General features: G+C 36.0%; 3 protein-coding genes across 4 annotated transcripts in view; 2 read left to right on the top strand and 1 right to left on the bottom strand.

Moving 5' to 3' along the window:
- LOC109228002 lies at positions 2,507 to 6,797 on the top strand. Of its 2 annotated transcripts, XM_019393193.1 has the most exons (3): positions 2,507 to 2,733; positions 3,671 to 3,744; positions 5,694 to 6,797. In XM_019393193.1, exons 2-3 carry the CDS (start codon positions 3,737 to 3,739, stop codon positions 6,505 to 6,507), a joined length of 822 nt encoding a protein of 273 aa, XP_019248738.1. In that variant the 5' UTR covers positions 2,507 to 2,733; positions 3,671 to 3,736; the 3' UTR covers positions 6,508 to 6,797. The 2 variants fall into 2 exon arrangements, with proteins under 2 accessions (XP_019248738.1, XP_019248741.1); XM_019393196.1 differs by lacking the exon at positions 2,507 to 2,733 and having other exon boundaries at positions 2,740 to 3,744.
- On the bottom strand, positions 13,444 to 17,407 carry LOC109227998 (protein FLOWERING LOCUS D-like). The gene is made up of 4 exons (XM_019393186.1): positions 15,528 to 17,407; positions 14,462 to 15,223; positions 14,237 to 14,282; positions 13,444 to 14,115 (listed from the first exon to the last, which is right to left on the bottom strand). The coding sequence occupies exons 1-4, from the start codon at positions 17,251 to 17,253 to the stop codon at positions 13,713 to 13,715; spliced, it is 2,937 nt and encodes a 978-aa protein (XP_019248731.1). The 5' UTR covers positions 17,254 to 17,407; the 3' UTR covers positions 13,444 to 13,712.
- LOC109241282 overlaps positions 20,050 to 23,024 on the top strand; it is an 8,644-nt gene continuing 5,669 nt past the window's right edge. Inside the window, exons 1-2 of the mRNA XM_019408010.1 lie at positions 20,050 to 20,202; positions 20,698 to 20,811. Of these exons, the coding sequence (XP_019263555.1) occupies positions 20,150 to 20,202; positions 20,698 to 20,811 (167 nt within the window). The 5' untranslated portion in view covers positions 20,050 to 20,149. The remainder of the gene's footprint in view (positions 20,203 to 20,697; positions 20,812 to 23,024) is intronic.

Here is a 23,024-nt window from a genome sequence, read left to right as displayed (position 1 = left end):
CCCCTTGATTCTTCTCTCCTGATTATCTCCGTGATTCGAGGGCTAGAACAGCGTGTTTCTCGAATGTAGGATGGTGCGGGCTTTCATGAATTTATTTGATTTCCATGAAGTATGTTGGATCTTCTTGAAATATTTGATTATCAAGAATTATCCGGCCACTTCTTGATCTCTTTGTGAATATCTTGTGAGTCTATGGGATTTTCGAGATGATCTCCATTTTTGAGATATTTTTTAAAGGATTATGTAACCTTTTTTATAAGAGTGACCTAGGGTTTTGGTAGAGTAACTTCCAAGAAACTCTAATAGACTCCTAGGATTTCAAGAGTCCTGTAGTATTTTTAAATTTAGGATTTGGCTTGATCCATTAGAATTTCGATGTCTACAGTTGTCAATCTTTTAAATTATATATTACGTACCTATCATGCTGATAGGTCATAAGAGATGTCGAGTTATGAAGTGCTCGGAGATAGTATTATCATAAATTCTTTATTCTTGATTGTCGGATTGTGTTATTTCAATATATTCTATTTTTGGTTCTTGATACGTATATGTTTTGGATAGTTTTTGCTTTGATTATATTGTAAGGATATATTAATTTTTAGACCACAAACAGTATTTGCTCAATTACCTGCTTTAGAAATTTATTGGAAGTAATGAAGCAAGTTAAATATGAATATAATTATAATTTCAAAATACTACCGAATATTCTTTTTCGATTTAAACTAGAAATTTATTTTTAATTATAATATGAGTCAAACATAAAAGCAGACGGCCGACAACTCTTACAAAGTTGCTTCGCTACTTATTTGGTATTAATCAAATATAATTGATCAATTAACTTTAGATTTGACTACACTTGTGAGAGAATCCTAGAGCCTTCCCAATTTCAAGTATGAACTATGAACGATGGCATCTTGTGTACAAGCGACATACTTAATCTATAGCAATAAAAAAGAACTGATTATCTTATCTGTATCTATATCTATCTATATCTATATCTAACTTTTATACCCTTAAATATTTTGTCAAAAAGATAGTTCCATATTGGATAAAATAGTAATATCTAATATTAATTTGCCTAATATTTAGGAATATGATACCAACTAAAGATTAAAAAAAACTATTAATCGATTGTAAAGTTCTAATACTATACTAATTCTACCCGAATAGTTACACGTAAAAATAGTAGAATCCCACATGCTCTTAGAGTTCCAAAGCCATAATAAATCCCACGTATAAAACACATATTGCCTCTATATAAAACACAAGATTCTTTCTTTTTGTATATACTATTTTTCAAAAATTTAATTTGGAATTTTTTTCATAATAATTGACTTAAGAATCTCGTGCAACGCATGAACATAGAAACTAGTTATTATAAAAGCACGAATAATTTATACTAAATGTTGAACGACTAAAATATCCTCGAAATATTGATCGACTTTTATGCCCTTAAATATTTGTATAATTTAAGGATCTAATGGTAAATTACCTAATGGTGTAATACTTTATCAATTTAAACTGCACATATGTCGGCCCTACAAAGTCGATCCTACTTGAATTAGAAATGCACGTTCATAAATTCCTCTCTTTCTTCTATTTACGTTAGATGCTACGTATGCTGATATGCAATATAATCAAGTTGCATACATGGAGTTTTAACCCTTTTTTTTGGGGGGTATTATGATTTGTTTTATCTTTATCAATGTTGATCTGATTTGGTAAAGTTCTTAATTTTTATTTATTGTTGGAGATCATTTAGCTATTAAAAATTTCTTTGTCTTTGCTTGAAGAATAATAATTTCGGATAATTATTTAATTTCTCTCCCTATCTAACATAGTGCATGATAAGCATAACTATATTTGATTATTTGCATCACACAATATATTTAATTAGCCAAGCCAATAGTAGAAAATATTGTTGTTAGTTAGCCAAGAAAAGATTTTCAGATTCCTCAAGAATAATGCCAAATGTATCTTTACGAAATGGCCTCCTTGATCTCTAATTCTTATTTTCTGTCACTAAAATCTTTTGGTCGAAATGATTAATATTATCTACCACCAGGATTGCAAATCACAACACCCAATCAAGAAGTGCAAGCATTTAATATTTCTACTACTTCAATTTCCTCTTCATAGTTCAACCAAGTATGTTCTGAATATTAATAAGGTTAAAAATATTATTATTTCTTACATAAAATTTTTACTAAATGAGAAAAAAATTGACAACGTGACAACACACGTGTATAGAGACTAGTAACTAAAAACAAGTTTGTGTTGGTTTAATTATATTCCCTGGTATTTAGTTAGAATTTTGAGTAATAAATTAAAGTCAGGGCCATTATTGACAATCAACAAATAGTCAACCAGCTAATCAGCTACAGTACATTAGGCTATTCGCGTTGTACCCTATAACTCGAAGTCCGATCTCAACAATGATACCAATGGACGGTAGAGATTTTACAGCACCAAAAGGCCCTTGAATCAAAATCCTACAGTAGTTTAGAACAGTAATCGAAACAACGACCAAAAAGGAAAAGGAAAAGTAGCTGTCCTTTTCTGGTTAAGTTTCAAAATCTGATATTTTCACTTGCGTCAAAGTACAGACAAATACCTAATTCTGTACATATAAAAATAATAATACTACATTAAACAAACATATACAATTGTTGTCAAAGCAATCAACAGATTCAGGGAAGCTTGAAATCAACCTTTTCCTCTCTACTTTGATCTGTTAGTTATATGATCTTACACTTGTTTTTGATATATTGTACCCTCTATAATTTTCTTGTTCTGTATTTGTTTAGTGCCTAATTGATAGAGAATTTGAGCTAAAATTTGTTTTTTGAGAAATGGGTTTCTGTTATATCTTGTTGGATATTCGTTGATTGATTGACTAATTGAGGTGTACTGTACACTTGTTTTTTTGTGGTAATTTAGGTTTTCTCGAGGTCAAATAGAATTTTGGTTTTTTCTTTTTGTTCCTCTTTCAGTTTTACAGGCTATAGATTTGCATTGATAGGGAAAATCAAGAATGTAATCTAAATAGGTTAGTACTAATTTAGAATCAGTAAAGGGTTCATGCCGGTAGCATTAGTATTAGTCTCGTATTTTTGTATCTTCTTATCTGCAAATTTCTTTTACAATATGTTGTTTCTTTCGCTTTGGTAATTCTATCATCTTATCTTGTTGTTGTTACTGCTTCTTTTTCATTTTTTGTTGAGCCGGGTGTCTTATCAAAAACAGCCTCTCTGTCTTCATAGAGTAGAGTTAAGGTGTGCATACACTCTACCCTCCCCAGACCCCACTTTGTGGGATCACACTGAGTTGTTGTTGTTGGTTCTTTTGTACTTGTATTGTCTTTGTTTTTTTAAATAAGGTAAAGCTTATTATTACTGAAAAAGAGAAAACCTTGAATTTAAGGTGTAAACAAAGTAGAAAGATGTCTTTTTAGGTTACTTTACTCTCAGCTAGTTTTCTTTCCAGAACAATTCTAAGTGGATTCTTGCAAAAATTGGAATAATAGAATTAGCTGTGCTGAATCGATGACCTTGTTATGTAACACCTGCAGTTTCTTCTCTCTGCATATTTAAGGAAATATTTCCAAATTTGACCGAATGGAGTATGAATTATGGATGTTAAAATGATGGTTACCTACTTTGTTCTGCAGGTTGTGCAAATAATAGTATTTTATCAAACCTCAAATCAGCTTGTCAGTATTCGGTGGACATGATCTATGTTCAAGTAAGATACTTGTGGGAGAAAAAAAAATTAGGAACTATAATCCTTTTTCTCTCTTTTTACTTTTGGTTAGGAGATATTTAATTGATTGAGATTTCTATTAGACCATAAGTTGCATTCTATTAGTTATCTGTTATTGCTAGTTGTGGTTGTGGAGCCAAGAATACATAATATGTTCTTACAAGATAAGGAAAAAAATGCAACTGCATATGTAGCTTATGAATATCTAAAGAAAAATAGAAATGATAATAAATGGAAACAAGTCAAATTGCAATAGTAAAGTCAAATGCTACTCTGATCAAGTTTCAAGCTGCTGATGTTTTGAGACTGTAATTTATGCTCAAATTGAAAGAACCAAGACGTATAAACATATATTGCTCTCGAGGTAGATAAAACAATTGTTTGGGCGTTGTTTATGCTTTGGTTAATTGAACCCTGTAATCCTTTGTCTGTCATGGTATAGCTGATGATTCCAAGGATGGTTTTCTTCTCTATGGTGGAAGAGGGGGGGGGGGGGGTATTGTTTCAGTTTTCTTTTATATTTCTTTTCATTGACAAGTTGATTTCAATACATTATCCTTGTGGTTTCTCTCATCAGCGTTGAGGTATGTGGTTATCACAGTCTAGTTTCACGTCTTATTCTCAATCTCCTCTTAGAAATGCCTGTAATTCATATTACTTGGTCTATCTGCTAAACTGCCAAGAGAGAAACCCGTCTCAAGGTTTCTAGCTGATATTGAAGGAGACAAAAGAGTGCAGCAAATAGAAAGTTGTAAAGAAAATAATTTTGGGGTTATTTATGTGGAAAGGAAACTTGAACTGACCCGGCACGTCATGTCTATTTTCTGTAGCTTCTTTAAGTCTTCCGTGGTTTTATCTCACCACTTCCTTCTTTTAGGTGTACTTGTTCCTTAGATCAGTTGGATCTGTCAAAAGAATGTCAAGATTGCATGTGTATTGTCTTTTCTGCTTTGTTTTGCAGGATCATAGATTTTAAATTCTGGATCTCACTTACCAGTTCACTCCATTCTTTGATGCATTTTTTCTTCAGGATGTGTTATTTAGTTGCTACCCCAGTTAAATCTATCAATCAAAATTGCATATATTCTTTAATTCCTGCTTTCTTTGCCTGAAAAAGATGTTGGATTGAGCAGAATAGGGCTTATCTGTCTTATGTTAATGTGCTGATGGGAGCGTCTCATCTCTCCTTTCCATTGGTGGTAACCGATATGCTATATCGATGATGCCCATATGCGTTCATGGTATCTTGAGCTGGTGAATGATAGTTATCTGCAAAACCGATAGTTGTAATGCTATCTGCAAATTGCATTTCATGTTTCCTCTGGTGTGCAGAAAGAGCCTGAGTTAGCATGACTTTTTATTGTAGATAAGAAATAGTTTATATATATATATATATATATATATATATATAACTGGTGCCCCATAACTTTTCCTATTACTCCCCAATCCCAGTCGGAAAGAACTTATGGCACTTCACAGCTTGTGATTCAAACCACTAAGTAATCTGGTCAACTTACTCGTCATGTAGAATACACAGATAACACACTTCAGTTAATTCTTAGGAAAATAGCAAACATAAAGATCAGGGATGTCCTATGACTAATTTAAATTAGGTTGGCTTATGGATTGAAGTTAATATAGTTTATTTGCTCTGCTTACCAGAGAAATGAAAGGGGGAAAAAATTACTTTTGCCCACAAAAGTTGGGTTAAATTTATTACATCAAACGGATCAAATGTTTGTGCTTTTAACAAGAAAATTCATGATAGGCATTTGATACATTTAATACCTGCATGTATATATCTGCAAAATTATTTTTTCTGACCACCAACTTCAATTCTTCTCATTCTTACATGTTAGAAAATTTTCCATTTCCAACTGCTGGATTATTTATTAAGAAGCAGCTCTCTCATTATTTTCTTGCCCCACCAGTGATGATGAACCGTTGGCCTTCAAAAAAATGCATGAATTTTCCACGGTGGACGGCTTTGTAGAGATAACTGAATCCTTGGCAGACATGATAAAGTTCATTGCAAACGAGCCTGCTGTGGGGCTTTTCTACATTCAACAGCATACCCAGAAAGCAGCGCCCAACCTTGTAAATCTCAAAAACAATACTGAGGAGAAATCCCGTGAAATGACTCTGCACACAGAAGACTTAGAGGATTCCATCATCGTGATTGGGTCAATGAAAGAGTGTGGCCTTCCGACTGCTAACGAGATGATTAAAGATCTCAAACATACTCTAGCTGTCATTTCAAAGAAGCAACCAAAAAAAGGATTAATTAGCGGACCCCGTTCAAGTTTCCCAGTAGGTATTACTACCTCTTGGAGTCCTGCTACTTGGGGTCGCAATACAGGTTCAGAAGACGATGATGAGAGGGCTGCCGGTTATCTTTCAACTGTTTTCAGGTCAGCAAAACAGAAGGCAAGTAATTTCAAGTGGCCTCAGTTAGAGTCCGGAGAATCTCGACCAGCCAAGAGCGAACCATCTTTATCGGACAGGGATGAGCCATCTGTAACACATACAAATGACACGCTATTAGCTGCAGATGCAAGCTCTTCTTCCTCAGTTGGACGGGCCAATAGTGAAGACTTAAGATTGTCAAGTCAAACTGCTGATGAGATACAACAAGAACAGGTAAACAAAAGCATGTCTCATGATCAACTGCTGTCTTTATCTGAAAACTTTGAAGAATTTAAAGCTGATAAAGAGGCGAAATTAGAAGAGTGGTTGGGAGAATAAGGAATGGTGAAGTCCTTTAGCTTGATAAATCTCTGAACCTCAACGATACTATTCTTATGAACGACACTTCTCTTGTATTATGATTCATACACTTCATACTAGATGAATAAATGTAGAGGAGTTTATAGCAGACAGGAAACAGAAAAAATAGAGTCTTGAATGTATGACCATTCAAGTTGTGTTTGTACATTGAGGAATGTATTGTTTGTAAGCTTAAACTGCTATTAGTTGATTCCCATGGTTGTGATCTACAAGCAGCTTATGCCATTTTTTAGGGCCTCCCCCATGAATTTAGCCTCTAAATTATGGGGCATTGGCTCATTAATCAAAGTTCAAGTGTAAGGTTGGTATGAATTAGTCGAGGTGCGTGCAAGCTGGCCCAGACACCACGGTTTTCAAGAAAAAAGGATAAGTTGGGACCCAAAGATCTTGTCCTACCTTACAAGCTTTACCATATCAGCTAGAGAAGCGAAATGGTCTCTATTAAACCACATGACATTTATGTATCTTCATATGTTATCCACTGCTATATTTTCTTGAAGTTGATGGAGCAATCCGAAATATGTCTTTGAAACGGTCAAGTTTCAAATAACCAAGGAAATTTTGAAAGTCATTCGTGTATAAGGTATTCGTGTTTGTCCAAACTTTGAAATAGGTTTTGCAAGACTGAAAGAGATCGAGTAATTTTGAATCAAGACAGTGGTTGTGCATGTATTTCATTTTAATCCATGAATTTATTTATTTTTAATTGTTATAAGGAAAGCAGATCATACCTATCAAAAAAAATGAAGAAATGAAATAGACACAATGGAGAAATAGAAGCTGATAGTATGGTGGAAGATTTTTAAATTCCTTGGTTGATAAGACCAGCAAAGAAGATCCTCCGTAGCGTACTTCGCCTAGTGGATTTGCTAAAAAAAAAAAAAAAATCTCTTGCGCCATTGATATACTTTAGAGCCCGTTTGGACATAAGAATTTTTTTCACTTTTTTCCGAAATCAGTGTTTGGCCATAAATTTTTCAATTTTCACTTGAAGATGAATTTTGGAATTTTTAGAAAATTTGAAAAATTCCAAAAAGTTATTTTTCGAAATTTTCACTCAGATTACTCACAAAACTTCAAAAACAACCCAAAATTATGTTCATGTCCAAACACAACTCTAATTTTCAAATACCATTTTCACTTGAAATTTTTTTTACTTTTTTTTTTTGGAATTTTACAATTCTTATGTCCAAACGCCCACTTAAATTTTTGTTTTTACTTCCTCAGAAAGAAGTATGAAATCATACAGTAAATGAAGTGAATAGAACGGTATGACTTATACTGTATGAAGTATATGTTAGGTCTTTTGGTATCGTAACTGAAATTTTAGTTGAAATAATCTATTCTCGGGACATTTTCATATCAAAGAACACTGATGGTGGTTGATATTTGGCCAAAATGCTATACTTTTAGTACATTACCTACATTTTGTTGGTTTAGTGATTAATTGTTCGATATTTGAGCTAAATTGTGTTGTTTTATGTGTAGGAGTATCGGAAGAAAGAGTCGAATGAAAGTTGCACGAAAAGAGGACGAAAATGCAATAAAAGAGCAAAAAAATTCACCAAGTACCCAAGCCGTGCTACAGGCCAAGCATGGCTAGCTCTATAGCCCGCTTTACCGTGCTACAGGCCAAGCATAGCCAACTCTATAGCCTGCTTGACCGCGCTACAAGCCAGGCGTAGCCATCTCTGTATCCAGGCTGACCGCGCTATAAGCCTGGCCTCGCGGGGTCTATAGCCCGGTGTGATCAAAAGTTGCGGGTTAAAAGACTCCAACCCGGATTGGACTCAAGTACTTCGGCCCTAACATATAAATACTCCCTAAACGAGTGAAAAAAGGGTTGGACACTATTTTGGAGAAGAAAAAGGCTACAAAGCACTGTGGAGCAAGAATCAAACGAGTTTTCCCTCTGTTTATCTCTTTACTTTGTAGTTTAATGTCTTTAAACATCATGATGATTGTTGATATATTTATGAGTAGCTAAACTCTCCAATTTGGGTTTGATGGAACCTATTGGAAGATGATTTTCTATTACGTTTAATATAAATTAGTCTTTGATTTTTCTCTTCAACTATGTTTTCATTGTGGTTGATTGAAGAACTCTCTATTGATTGTGCCTATTTAGTGTGTATTGCTTGAAAAAGGGTACACATCGAGGTAGTTGTTGAACAACATCACTCCTAACGTATATGAGGAATCAACACGAAAAGTTTAAAGGTGGGATTAGGAATAGCGAAACCTTGGTGTGATCATAGTGAGCGGTAAATTAGTGTCAGCTAGCGTAGTTCGGAAGAATACGTCTAGTAAATTATGGTAGTTACTTGGAAGAGAATTACGACACCCAAAGTACTCACGATCGGTAGAGAATACTTAGGCGAATTTATAAAAAATGTAGCGGGGAGGATTCCGACAATAGGGAAAATCATAACCCTAGACTTTTCCAAATCTTATAGACAACATTTGCTTTGTTAGTTATAAATTACTACATTTTAATTACTTTGCTCTTAGTTAGTAAACATTCAAATCGTTATTTAATATTTCTAAAGGTTGATTACTTGAATTCGTGCAAAACTAGTTGTTGTAATTATTAGGTTAATTCCATTCGAGATTCGATTCCGAACTTATAAACCGGATTATATTTGCAACGATCGATAGACCTCTTAGGAGGCAATAATTACGCGCGATCAATGGTATCTTTTATCCACTTTTTTCTCTTTCTTGGTTTATTGTACAGCTTATGCATGAGCTTTATCTGACTAGTCTCTAGGTACGTAGACCGGAATATCTCCATGTAGATAAATTTATTATTGCTTGAATAAAATAATTTCTTGAGTAGTTCTTTATTGTCTAGATAAGAAACTCTGTTTATTTTGAACTTGATATAATAATTAAATTTCTAATTTGTTTGGGTTATAAAATAGAAATCCAAATATAAGAAAACTTGGACCGTCTTTCTTATTGCGTATAGCGTTATATTCTCTACAGGAGGAATTTTCAGAAATGACTATTGTTTAGTGGCTATTAACTTGCTATAGCTACCATTTAGTTAATTACTTTCTATAGCTATATTTTTACTTGTTATAAAGTGTATTTGATGTATTCAAGCTACTGTATTCATGAATACGGTAGCAAAACTCGGCGGAAACAACGAAGTCGAGCTAAATATAAACTGTATTCATATGTATTCGCGAGCTGTATTCGTGAATACAGTAACGGAAATTTGCGGAAAAAAAGGTCTTCAACTGTTTAAAAACGGTAAGTGAATCAATTAACGCAATAGACTCCTAATATAACTCACCAAACTCAATTATAACACGCAAAATTTGTATTTCCAACTATAGAAAAGATTCTCAGCCGAAAAACACCCCAAAAACAAACAATCTTCAGAGATTCAATCTATCCTTTCTTTTTTTATTGGTATCTTTACTAAAATATTTTTTAGTGGTATCTTTACAAATAGATTATATACTGAAATTATATATTTACATTGAATACAGTTAAATACAAATAATACATTGAATACATGAAGCATAGAAGGTCATCTATAGTGCAAAAACATATGAATACATACTGCAGATACACTTGAAATACATATATACTTCTGAATACATAAATTATATTAATTAAAAAAATATATTAATACATTCTACAATACATTGAATACATATATTCTGTCGAAGATTTCTCAAAATTATACTATCTCTGTGTCTGTTCTCTTTCCCCTCTTTCTCTCACATTTGTTTAGATCCGAAGTGATGGTATAATTTTGCTCTATAGAAGGTTTAGGTTAAAGATTGGTTGTGGCGGCGGCGGCGGCATTGGTAACGGTGATGAAGAACGGATTTAAGTAAGGAGCGAGTGTACTCCGGCAAGTAACTTCGACTAATTGGTTCTTTTCCTTTTTCATACGAACAATCATCATGTACGGACATTGACATTTGTTGTCGTATATTATTATACCTACAAACATGCAAACAGACACAGTAGTAATCTCTAGCTTGAGGTGTAAATGCGTGGAATTGAAGTGAATTTGGAAACGCCGGATAATATGTATTCGTGGTTGTATTCATGGAGAAGAGACTAAGAGAGAGAGAGAGATGGCGGAGAGATCTTGGTTTTTGAAGTTGTATACAAAAAGTAGGAGAGAGAAAAATATTACCCAGAGTATTTAATGGCTAAACGGTAGGAAGTGATCATAAATACATATTTTACTATGAAACCTAAAAGGAAAATAATATTTTAAAAGGATATTTATTTATAATGAATAAGGTGTAAAGCTTTACTATAGGAGGTAAAATTTCCTATTTTATTTATAATGGTATGGATTACTTCAAGTTAACAAATATTAACAATGTGTTACAATACTCTACCTTGGTTCTCTTTGTAAGAAAAACTTTATTAACATATATGAAGGTTTTAATTTTTAATTCAAAGTCTTAAATATTAGGTAAAGTTATTTCTAGTAATTGAAAAAGTTGGGGGATTTGCAATCGTACCCTATATTTGTGTCACCTTTTAATCTGTACCCTATTTTTAAAAATTATTGATTTGGTAGCCAGTTGACAAAAAATCCGTAATAATATGACAATTACACCCCTGATAAATCGCGTGATCTGCAACCTCATTCATGAAAAAAGATCTCCTCCTCTCCTCTCAACAGCTTTATCAAAAAACCAGAAACTTGTCTAGATTCATCTTCATAATCACACTTGCATGAAGTTGTTTCACCTTGAAGCTAAAAACTTCATGCTAATGTAGCGTGAAGTTGTTTCATGTTGAAGCTAAAACTTCATGCTACTATAGCATGAAGTTGTTTTACATTGAAGCTAAAACTTCATGCTAGTGCATGCTGAAGTTATTTATCCTACAGTCTACAGTTTTGTCATGAGTGCTGAAGTTATTATTTAGTTCATTTGCTAAAACTTCAGTTTAAACATGCTGAAGTTATTTAGTTCATTTGCGAAAACTTCAGATTAAACATGCTTAAGTTTTTGTCTTGCAGTATGTAATTTTCTAATGAGTTTTTGCTAATGCATGCTGAAGTTATTTAGTTCATTTGCTAAAATTTCAGACTAAACATGCTTAAGTTATTTAGTTTATTTACTAAAACTTCAGACTAAACATGCTTAAGTTATTTAGTTCATTTGCTAAATCTTCAGACTAAACATGCTTAAGTTATTTAGTTCATTTGCTAAAACTTCATGCCAAAACATGCTGAAGTTTTGTCCTGCAGTCTACAGTTTTGTCAATAGTCATGAAGGGCAAAATCGTCTTTTTAAAACGCTTTTAACAAAAAAAAAATGGGTACGGATGCAAATGGAAAAACAAAACGGGTATAAGGCCTCATTTGTTTGCACTTAATGGAGGTCTGAATCTTAATCATTCAGATTTCAGACATTAAGTGCGTTTGTTTTTAAAGTCTGAATCTTAATTATTCAAATCTTAATCATTAAGTGTTTTTTTACTTCACAACCACTTAATGGGTCTGAATAGGTCTGTATGATTAATATCTATAACAGCGACTTAATTTCATTAAGATGCTATCACATATTCATTATTAACTGCCGTCACCGCCTAACATTATTAACTACCACCATGCCGCCACCACCACTATACTCAACCACCACCACCAACATCATCCTCCATCATAACCGCCACCATTATCAACCATTACCACCCACTATCCCCGCCACTCCGACCACCATCATTCTCACCCACAATCAACACTAATCCACCTCAACTACCACAACTGACCACTCCATCACCATCAACAACCACAGCCGGCACTGCCCATCTTATAACCTACCACCACCCACCCACCACCTTCCTCAGTCACAACTATTAGCACCACCCGCCATTATTATCTATCACCACCATCCTCAATCATAATCGCCACCACTACCAACCACTACTAGCTACTAGCATGAACCACATCATCAACCAAAACTACCACCAACCACCGCCTCTAGTCGACATTCACCCGTTAGCCATCACCACCAACAATTATCATATTTTAAAAAACTATATATTTTATTGATAGAATATTAGATTAGTTAGTATTTCATTTGAATTTTATGTTTATTAATATTCAAATAAAGATAAATTTTATATATTCAGATGTTAAAAATCAAACAGTCTTAATTATTTCTATTCAGATCTTAATACACATGTCAATATATTCAGATATATATTCAGATTCAGATGTATTAATCTTAATACACATCTTGATATTCAGATGTGTATTCAGATTCAGACGTCTTAATCTTAAAAAAAACAAATGAGGCCTAAGTTAAAAGGGGGCGACCAAATAGGGTGCCCATGCAATTTTTACGAAAAAGTCAGATAATTAACACAAGACACTAATGTAGTTTTCTCAAATTATAGCTAAAGCACCTAGGTGAAAAATGTAAATATAATAAAAAAATATTACTTAGAGTCGGGCATAGGCTATGCGATAGACATTCTGTATGATATAAGAGAAAATGTGAATTGTTCAAAGTTAATCGAAATATTGGAGGGGAAGATCTTTTACGTAAAGTTGGACGGGAAAATGGTTACCCTATTCTTTAGCCAAATTTTGTCACGTCAGTCTCTCACTAATCACTTATTTTATCTTAAAACTTAGAACCAACCTAGGCGGGAGGGGCGACAGGAGGGGGGGGGGGGGTAGCATTTATTTTCTTTTGTTTACTTTTCGCGTGTGTTTTTAGGTAGTAAAATCTCTCAAGTTTAAATATTTTCCAATATATTTCAGTCAAAATTTATATATTTTTACTAATTTTGTTGTCAATATTTTTAACTACTTTAGGCTTCCGATAGAAAATATTCAATTGACCACCCTTGAGCCTATGTAGCTCTGCCATTACTTGTGGTCAACACCTTACGCAACTCTAAAGAAAGTGTTTACTTAGATTTCTTTCATCTAACTTGGTCAAGTCTTGCAACTCTTTTTCTCAATGCATTTTATGAAGTTTTCTTTTTCATTTTCAAACTAATAAACTCCATTAAGACTCTTATGTGATGACTCTTCCAGATGAGAGTTACATCTCTTGCGGATAAACTCTTGTAGTACTTCAAAAGTCATCGACTCCACATCCACCAACATCAGGATGTTCTCTCAATAGCTTCTATAGTTGTCTGCTACTACAACATGTTGTGTACTAACTAGCCGAATTTCCACTGGAAGGCGGAGCATATGTATTCGTGCTATCATCATATGTACTCTGGGGATAAATAGGGCCATTAATATTGCTTCCTGTCTTTTCTCCAGCATCCAAAATGGGAGGGGTAGAATTACCAATATCACTCTCAAACTTATCACCAATACCTGCATTCGGAAGCAGATATATGTAACTACTACCCAATGAATTTGACCCCGTGTTGTCATTTACACCAATATTCAAACTTGGAGAAGCTATAGATTCAATAGTGCAAACTGGTTTAGATTCCAAAGTAACATTTGTTGGAGGGATCGAGGTGGAGCTGTTGCCAACTGCTTTAATCCTGCTGCTCTCTGCAGTGGAAGAAGTGGTTCTATTGCCTCCCCCTACTATTTTAGCCTTTCTGAAACAATTCAAAAACAGGATCCAGAAAAAAGTTGAGATTCACTGCCAACAAGAAAAGAAAAGAACAAACTAGAGAGATAAAGAGAGGAAGGAGAAAAGGAAAGGGTGGGTGCTCATACCGAACTATTTTCTGCCTGAGAGTGGTGGCTTTTGACTTCATGACACCTGTTTAAGGAAAAGTTGTTACGCTTAAATTGATATGTGCTACGGCTTCAATAAAAGAAACAATAAAGCTACTTGCTCTTTCCTCTGTATGTGTGTGTGTGTGTGTGTGTGTGTGTGTGTGTGTGTGTGTGTGTGAGAGAGAGAGAGAGAGAGAGAGAGAGAGAGAGAGATGATTTCACCAGATTTAAGCGTAAGACACCTGGACCCAGGTTTGCGCCTGCCTCTCTCAGCCTTAATTGAGGCAATTATAGAATCAACCAATGGACCCAAACCTTTTCTACCAACCAGTTTCACCCCAAGCTTCTCAGAAAGGAAATTCAGCCTCATCTGATCACCACCTCTGACCTCTCTAAGCTCAAGGGCTTGTTGCTTGGATAACAAGGCATAAACGTGAAGCTCGTGCTGGTCATTAAAGTGGGACTGAAGCTGCTGAAAGAGTAACTTGTTAGAAAGATGTCGATTAGGCCTTATCCCATCATGACTCCTCGTTTGGGTTCCACTGAAAGTCACCCTCAAAATTGCTGGTGACTCTAGATCAGAACTCTTTCTAGCAAAAATTATAGAAAAGCTACCAAATTCCAAGTCTGGCTCCCTAAATAAATCCGCCAGAACAGAAGCATAAGAATAAGCATTCCTTGATGGTTTTTTCTCAACCTTCAAACTCATGGTTCTGAGCTTAGCATGGTGGGCCATATTCGCAGCTTCTCTAAGCCCACTAAGAAAAGCTCCATGCATAGTGGCTGGATAGCGCCTATTAGTGGCCTCGCCAGCAAAGAAAAGTCTGCCATCGCCCACACTTTCTGCTAAAATATCATAGTCATCTCCCGATGCCCCTACTGCAACATTAGAGTAAGAACCCAAGCTGAAAGGATCACTTCCCCATCTTGTACAGACAGTTTGGATCGGCTCTGGCACTTCAATTCCTTGCGGTTCATATATACCTGACAGCAATGTTCAAAGTTATCATTAATGCATCAGAAACGAGAACCTTAAAAGCAAGCTCCATGTATCAAGAATGCCTTTTCAAAAGTAACATTATCTCCAACAAGCTTTACTATGTCTATCTCTTCCTAACCAAAACAACCAAGAGAAAATAACATTATCTCCTAAAATTTTCTTATTCTTTCTGCCCTGAAATTATTGTTCTTTTCTTCTTGTTACTATGCTGCATTATATCCTTACAACAGAATGAGAAATTTTATTTCAAGATTAAGGAAAATAATTGCAACAAAAAATGCATTTTACCTTTTAGAATTTGAAGAACTTTTGTCACTGCGTCGGTCGGAGGCATGGTCTCAAACTTGTGTGCAGCTTCTCCAGCAACTAGAGCTAACAATAAGGGACCACCAGCAACGGTTGCATAGCTATAAAACAGAAAGAACTCACCCCTGCTACTAGAATTATCAGTAAGATGCCCAAAGGTATCGAGATCAGTGCCCCAGAACACATATGGGAAAAGCATTGCAACCTTATTTAACAATCCAAATCCCAATCTTTTTATTCCATCAAGCTTCTGCTGAGGCAACTCTGGAATGAACTTAATAGAACCACCTTTCAGAACTCCAAGGGGAACAGTGCACAGTGCCATATCTCCCTCAAATACTTGTCCCCCAGCGACAACCTGTACGCCATCGCTACCATAACGAATGGTATGCACAATTTTTTCATAAAGAATAGGTACATTTTCGGCCAATGCCTGAACTAGTCTTCCATTTCCTCCGGGCAGGAAGCAGTGATCCCCTCCCATGTCAAAGGGGTCATCTTGGTCCCAAAATGCTAAAGAAAGCTTAGAAATCAGACCTGCATTTGCATATTCCAGATTAGCAAGATGCCAATTAAATAAACCCATCTTCTCTTCATTCACTCCATCATCATAATCCTGACGGAATGTCTCCAATGCTGCTCCAAGAGAAACATCCTGAGAAACTTCTCCCATTAACTGCCTGAGCTTGCTTGCCTTCTCCAAAAGTAGGTTATAAGCAGCCTCCACCTTCTGATCCAAATCAGGATCAACTGGCTTCCCATCCACACGATAAAGTGGACATTTGTCTCTAACCTTATGAAGCGTGTAAGATAGCTGTCGTGCCAAGAGACCTAATGGATTCCCTAGCGTCCCCGTCAACACACTCCCTCCTAAATCAGCAGCAGCCACCTTATTCCCGCCTTCCATCTTTTTCGTATACACCCTTCCACCGGCACGCTTTCTTCCCTCCAGAACCGTAACCTTAAACCCAAACAACATCAACTGCCTCGCTGCAGCCAACCCCGCAAGTCCCGCCCCAATAATCATCACGCTACCCTTACTCGGCTCAGCCGGAATCCTATCCTTAACAACCGGTGCAACTCCAAAATTAATATACCCACGCGACACCACATAATTATAAGCAGAATCCAACAGACCACTACAATGCTTAGGTATAACATCGATGAACATCTCTTTTGTTATCCAAGTCGACACATTTTCACGCCATTTGGAAATTATATGGTTCCTAATAAGAATATAATTAACCTGTTCAATACCACCCACTACAGAAACAACCCCAGCTTCAATTTCCTCATCAGTCAAAGAATCAGCTGGAAAACCAGCCGTTAAAGCGATTAACGCCTCAGTCGTTGCCTCTTTATTTATTACAATAATCTCATCCGAAGTATCATTAGCAGTAATCGTTCTAACAGCATTTAAATTACCCACAAAATTCGAATTTATTAAAGTGTTTGAAGAATTGGGGAAATTGTGATATACCTGATTCAAAGGTAAATTTCGGGGCCTACCTCGTCTCCTTTTCCTCGGAATAGAGAGAGAAAGAAGCTCGTCTGAAATTGAATTAGAATTAGGGTTAGGGTTTGGAATTGGAGTGAAATTGGGAGTAGAATTAGGGTTTAAATTGGGCAAATGAATGGTGAACTGAAGAGGATTGTTACTAGTAATATAAGGTACAGATTGAGGAGAATTATTATTTGAAGAATCCATAGCTGTTACTGTATTTTTGCAACTGTTACAGTACTGGGAAAGAGGAGAGACGATGAAGAAAATATATTCGGGTTTGAGCGGGTGATCCAATATCAAATGGTTTAAAAACCTACTTTTATAAGTCTAAGATTTTCATTAAAAATCTTGGATTATCAATTCATAGGAAACCAAAAAAGCATATGAAATTAAGGTGGATATGTGACAAGTATATAATAAAGTTGAATGAAATATGTATATTGCATTATGATAAAAATGAGTTTTGATTGTACTTCCATTGATTAGATGAAGCAATATATAATGATTTTATCTTTCTTGTTCAACATAAATGGAGATCGAGGAAATTAGGGTAAGTTTGATTCATTTTCATCATATTTATTCTTGATTTATGTGAATTATCAGCTCCGCTAAATCATTTTTAAATGGCTAAAAGTTTATGTAGATTATGATTAGCACGAAAAAGTCGAGATGTAACTCATCTGTTATTTACGGATGATATTGTGATTTTTAGTTCGGTTGACATGGAGAGTGTTGCAGAGTGATTCTGGAATCTATGCAAGATGATGATACCGATATCAGAAGATCATGCCTCGCACTTCTTTTTGACTTTAATGGTTTGCGCGCGGGAGGATCATCGAAGGTTGGAGAAAGAAATAGGACGATGGCTAGAGTAGGGTGTAGAGTGCTAGGGTTACAAAATGATTCTGAAAATCTATACAAGATGTTGACACAAAGAGTGCTAGGGGTACAAAAGGATTCTGGAAATCTATGCAAGATGTTGATATTGATATCAGAAGATCAGGCCTCATCACTTCTTCTCGACTTTGATGGTTTGCGCACAGAAGGATCATCGAAGGTTGGAGAAAAAGATAGAGAGCTGACTAGAGTAGGGCTAGAGTGGTTGCGTATATCGGTAACTGTTGGCGTTAAAATCGAAAATGAATTTAATGGAAATTGATGGAATCCAAGAAATGATCAAAATAGAATTGATTTTCGAATTTAATTATATAAAATAATTTAATCAATCAATTCAAATTAATGTGTTGGATTATGTGTTCGTCGAATTGAATGTCCACCCTTCCCGCATCTAAAGACAAACCAATATTTAAGACTTCCTGCTTTTATGAAAATCTATTCTTCTTTGACCGTTGGTGATATAGATAAATGTCTAGTCCTGATAAACCTAATTTTAAGTTATAATACTCCAGAAGATCAAAAGATGATATTTGATCGATTTTAGGACAAATGAGCATCTATTATCAGGGAACCTATTTAGAATTATTTATTATTATAGGTCAGTTAAGGAAAAGTGTATGTATGTGTGTACACGCGCGTCTTTCCTGCTTTTTTCTTATTCCAATTATATTATTATTTCAAAAATAGATTTATTTTTAAAAAGTAATAAAAATATAAAAAAAATATAGTAAAATTAGCAACAAGAGGAACGCAAAAGTTGACTGTAGTTTTATACATTTTTTCCATTACAAAATATTTAAATTTTTATCGACGCCATTTTAATTGAAAGAATTAAAATAAATTCTCAATTCTCTACGGTGCTTAGACCATGAAATATTTTCAGGGACAAGCAAATCAAAATGATTTTTGGCTATGGGTGTGTTTGGTATGAAGGAAAATATTTTTCGAAAAATATTTTTCAATTTTTCTATGTTTGGTTGGCTTAAATGTTTTGGAAAACATTTTCCTTATGAACCCATTTTTCTCCAATTGGAGGAAAATGTATTCCTTATCAAGAGAAGCAAAAACATTTTCCAAAACTCCTTCTCAACCTTCCCCACCATATTCCCCACTCTCACCAACCCATCCCCACAGCCCCAAACCCACCTACCCAACCCCACCCCACCCCTTCTCTAAAAAAAGGCTCCTTTTTTTTTCAAATTTTTCTTTTTTCGTCACCACCCACCCTGCTACCCCACCCCCGCAAAAAAAAATTATTTTTTTACCTTTTTTTTTTGTAAGTTTAAATTTTGTTTTTCCAATTTTCTGCACCATCCACCACCCCCCCCCCCCAACCCCACCCCGCACAAAAACAAGTTTCTTTTTTTTGTAAGTTTTAAATTTCTGTGTTTTTGTTTTTTTGCACCACCCACCCCACTGTCCCCCACCCCGCACAATAAAAAAGTTATGAGTTCGGAGGTTTTTGTGTTTGAAAGTTTACGGGTTTAAAAATTATAAAGTTTATGGGTTCGAAAGTTTAGCGGTTCGGAAGTTTATAAAATTTGTGGGTTCGGAAAGTTGTTGGTTCAAAAGTTTATGGCTTCATGTTTATTGTATCTAAATTATTTATGAATACTCTTGAGAAGTTATTTTCCTTAATTTGCGTACCAAACACCGAAAAATGAATAAGAATACTACTTGTTTTTCAAAAAAATATTTTCCACGTAAAATATTTTTCGTTATACCAAACACACCCTATATGTATTAAAGTATTCTCTATATATTTTGAACATTTTCTACACTCATTTTCACATATTAGGAAAACTCAGTCTCTTTTTAATTTCATTCCCTACGAGCCAAAAGATATATACTAGTTGTATTTGATTTGATACAATCAAAATTAAATAAGTATAACATGAGCATTTTATAGCAAATTAGTGAACCAGTTTGTCTCAGAAATTGGTAGTTATTTGACCAATAGATTCAACTGTTATATTTTTCCACCCCACAATGAAATATATATATACCTATCTAATTACGCAACACATTTTCCTACTCTCTTGCTGATGACTTGGTCTTGTTCTGTTGATTTGAAATACTTTGATCCGAAATAGAAGATTAAATAAAAAGTTACTCGACAATTTCCTCCTTAATTTTTACTAGTTTTTGTTGCTTTATTTTTCTTTCGAAAGAAAGAAGAAAAAGAAGAAGAAGAAGAAGCAACATGTTGCTTGCTATACTAATAGCCAATTCTGAGGGCAATATACTTGTAGAACGGTAATTAACTTCAACCTCTTCTTTCTTTGGATGTTATTTTCAGTAATTATTTTTGTAATAGACTTCTCTTCTTTTCGTTTTTCTCCCTTATGAACATCTGTGACTTTAAAAATAGTGGCGGAGTTCAGAGCTCATCCACTATACATCTAACCTGAATTTGTAACGGTTCAATCTCATGGTTGTCCTCTCTTCTTCTTTCCCCTTTTACTTACATTTACCGATCCAACTCGCCCAAAAAAAAAATACTAAAAAAAAAGAAGAAAAAAAATGTACTTTAATTTAACAATAGAATGGGGTATTATAAGTGATTTATGTAGCATTCATCAATTTTAATACTAATAATTTTTATTTGTATTTCTCATTGAGCAACTACTATGCAACTCTTTTCTTCATCGAGAAAAAGAAAAGATTAATCATTTAATTTATATCAAGCACAAGTCCGATTCCTTTTTTTTAATTTTTTTTAATTTTTATTTTTATTTTTTTTGCATGCAGTTTCAATGGAGTTCCAACAGAGGAAAGTCTACATTGGCGGTCTTTCTTAGTTAGATTGGGAGCAGAAAATCTTAAAGGGGTAAAAAATGAGGAGCTTCTTGTAGCTTGTCACAAGTATGTAAATTTTAAACAATTTTCTGCCTAATTTTACGATATTTGTATAGGGTCAAATTTGACCCTCAGCATCTCTACGCCAGTGAGTACGTCCAGTGAGTGTACGCCGACTAATCTAGCGGGCACGACTCGGCCGTGGGGACAAAAGCGACATCGTTTAGGACTCAGTGTCTTCACTAGGGAGACGTTACCTGTCTTTGTAACTTTTTGATTCTTTCGAGGAGGGTCTCTTATTATATAAAGGAGACCCTCACATTGTAAAAGGGGCATCTGATATAATACAACTCTCTCATTTTTCTAGCTTTCTCTCTCTATCTCTACTTCAAACGAACATATCTTATTGAGTTCATATTATCACTTTGCAATACTAGATCTACAACAATATTATCATCTTTGCATCTCTAGGATTATTATATTTGATTGCAATTTACCCCTTTTTCTACTTTTGATTGTTTTTTAGCTTACAAAGTATATCGTTAACTTTTGAGCCAAACAATTTGGCGCCGTCTGTGGGGATTTCGAGAATCAAAATCATAGTATCCACCTGGAGATCAACTAACTACCACTCTCTACACCACACAAAAACAGAAGATGGCCGAAAATAACACAAGATCGAAAGCTATATTGGGTGTCACTACCAATCTCCTTAGCCCTCTCAACGAGGCCAGTGACGATGGCATCCTGAATGCAACCCCTAGCATCACACCAGGTGCAGAGATCTCACCTTCCCCATCCGAAGGTCTGACGATCTTGCACGAAAAAGGAGCTTCCACATCTGCGGCTACGGAAGCACCCTCAGCGGTCAAAGAGCTACTGGAAAGATGGCTAACAAGCACTCTAAGTGGCTTGGTTGAGAGGTCACCACAAAGTAACATCGGGTGTACACCAACGGTAGGTACCACTACTGCCGTGGGTGAACCGGAAGTTGCACTAGCGAATAACAAACCCATCGAGACACAGACCAACGATGGCACGCTAATAGCCATCCTAAAAAAGATGGAAGAAATGGAAAATGAAAATAAGGCGCTCCGCGACCAGATAAAGGAACATCAGGAGAGGGTCGACAAGATCCCCGGTGCTCCCAAGTTGCTACCAAAACGTTACGTGGGAAGGTTCGTTGAACAACCTTACACTGAAGAAGCTGCCCCTCACTCCACCCCAAAAACCTTTAAGATGCCACCCTACTTGAGGGTATATGACGGAACCACAGATCCCGAGGATCATCTGATCCACTACGTCACCGCAGTGAAAGGCAACGATCTATCGAAAGAACAGGTACCGTCGGTACTGCTGAAGAAGTTTGGCGAGACGTTGACAGGAGGGGCCTTAACATGGTACTCTCAGCTACCGGCTAAGGCAATATCAACGTTCGAGGAAATGGCGGATAAGTTCGTCACAGCCCATGCAGGCGCGAAGAAAGCGGAGGCCAGGGTCAACGACATCTTCGCCGTCAGGCAAACCACAGGAGAGGGACTCAGGGACTTCCTGGCAAGGTTTAACAGGGTAAGGATGAGTCTACCAAACGTATCGGAAGGTATGGCAGTTGCCGCTTTCCAGAACGGGCTAAGCAGGGATGGTTCAAGGGCAATCAAAAAGCTGCTGAGCCGCCTCATGAAATATCCCCCTACCACATGGGAGGAAATCCACAACGCCTATTGCGCCGAGGTACGAGCTGACGAGGACGATCTTAATGGGCCGACCCAACGACTAACAGCGGTACACTCAGAAACGAGGAGAGATCGACGGAACGAAGGACGACGAGAACAACTCCCCCGCTCCAACAGAGATCGACATCAGCCATATACCAGATTCCCATACGCCACCAAGGCATACAGACGCGCTACAGCGACACGTCGCCCCACTCCGAAACGAAAGAGGTACGCCCCCTTTATTAACCGCCCATAACTTTTGTGTATCTCCTTCAGAAATAGTGTACGCACTAGAGAAGCTGGGCACCAAGGTGCAGTGGCCGCAGAAGATGAAATCAGACCCTGCTACAAGGAAATCAAACGCCCTATGTGAGTTCCATCAGGAGCGGGGACACAAAATCGAAGACTGCATAGGCCTACGGCAAGAGGTGGTCAGGATGCTGAACCAAGGATACCTGAGGGAATTACTCAGCGACAAAGGGAAAGTCAAACTTTGCACGCGGACGAGAACAACCCACGGCCGCCGAAGCCGACCTCCCACGCGCGCGACGACGTAACAACTAG

Source organism: Nicotiana attenuata, chromosome 1 (genome assembly GCF_001879085.1).
Source record: "Nicotiana attenuata strain UT chromosome 1, NIATTr2, whole genome shotgun sequence".
Lineage (NCBI taxonomy): Eukaryota > Viridiplantae > Streptophyta > Magnoliopsida > Solanales > Solanaceae > Nicotiana > Nicotiana attenuata.
The sequence above is the reverse complement of the archived record's forward strand: the minus strand, read 5'-3'. Positions and strand labels throughout refer to the sequence as shown.

Excerpts from the sequence above, each read along its gene's own strand:
- LOC109227998 (XM_019393186.1), bottom strand. The coding sequence starts at position 17,253 with ATGGATTCTTCAAATAATAATTCTCCTCAATCTGTACCTTATATTACT. Across the intron at positions 15,224-15,527 it reads AGTTCTTCAAATTCTAAAAG|GTATATATGAACCGCAAGGA; the intron begins GTAAAATGCATT and ends CATTGCTGTCAG. Across the intron at positions 14,116-14,236 it reads CTCAGGCAGAAAATAGTTCG|AAAGGCTAAAATAGTAGGGG; the intron begins GTATGAGCACCC and ends GAATTGTTTCAG.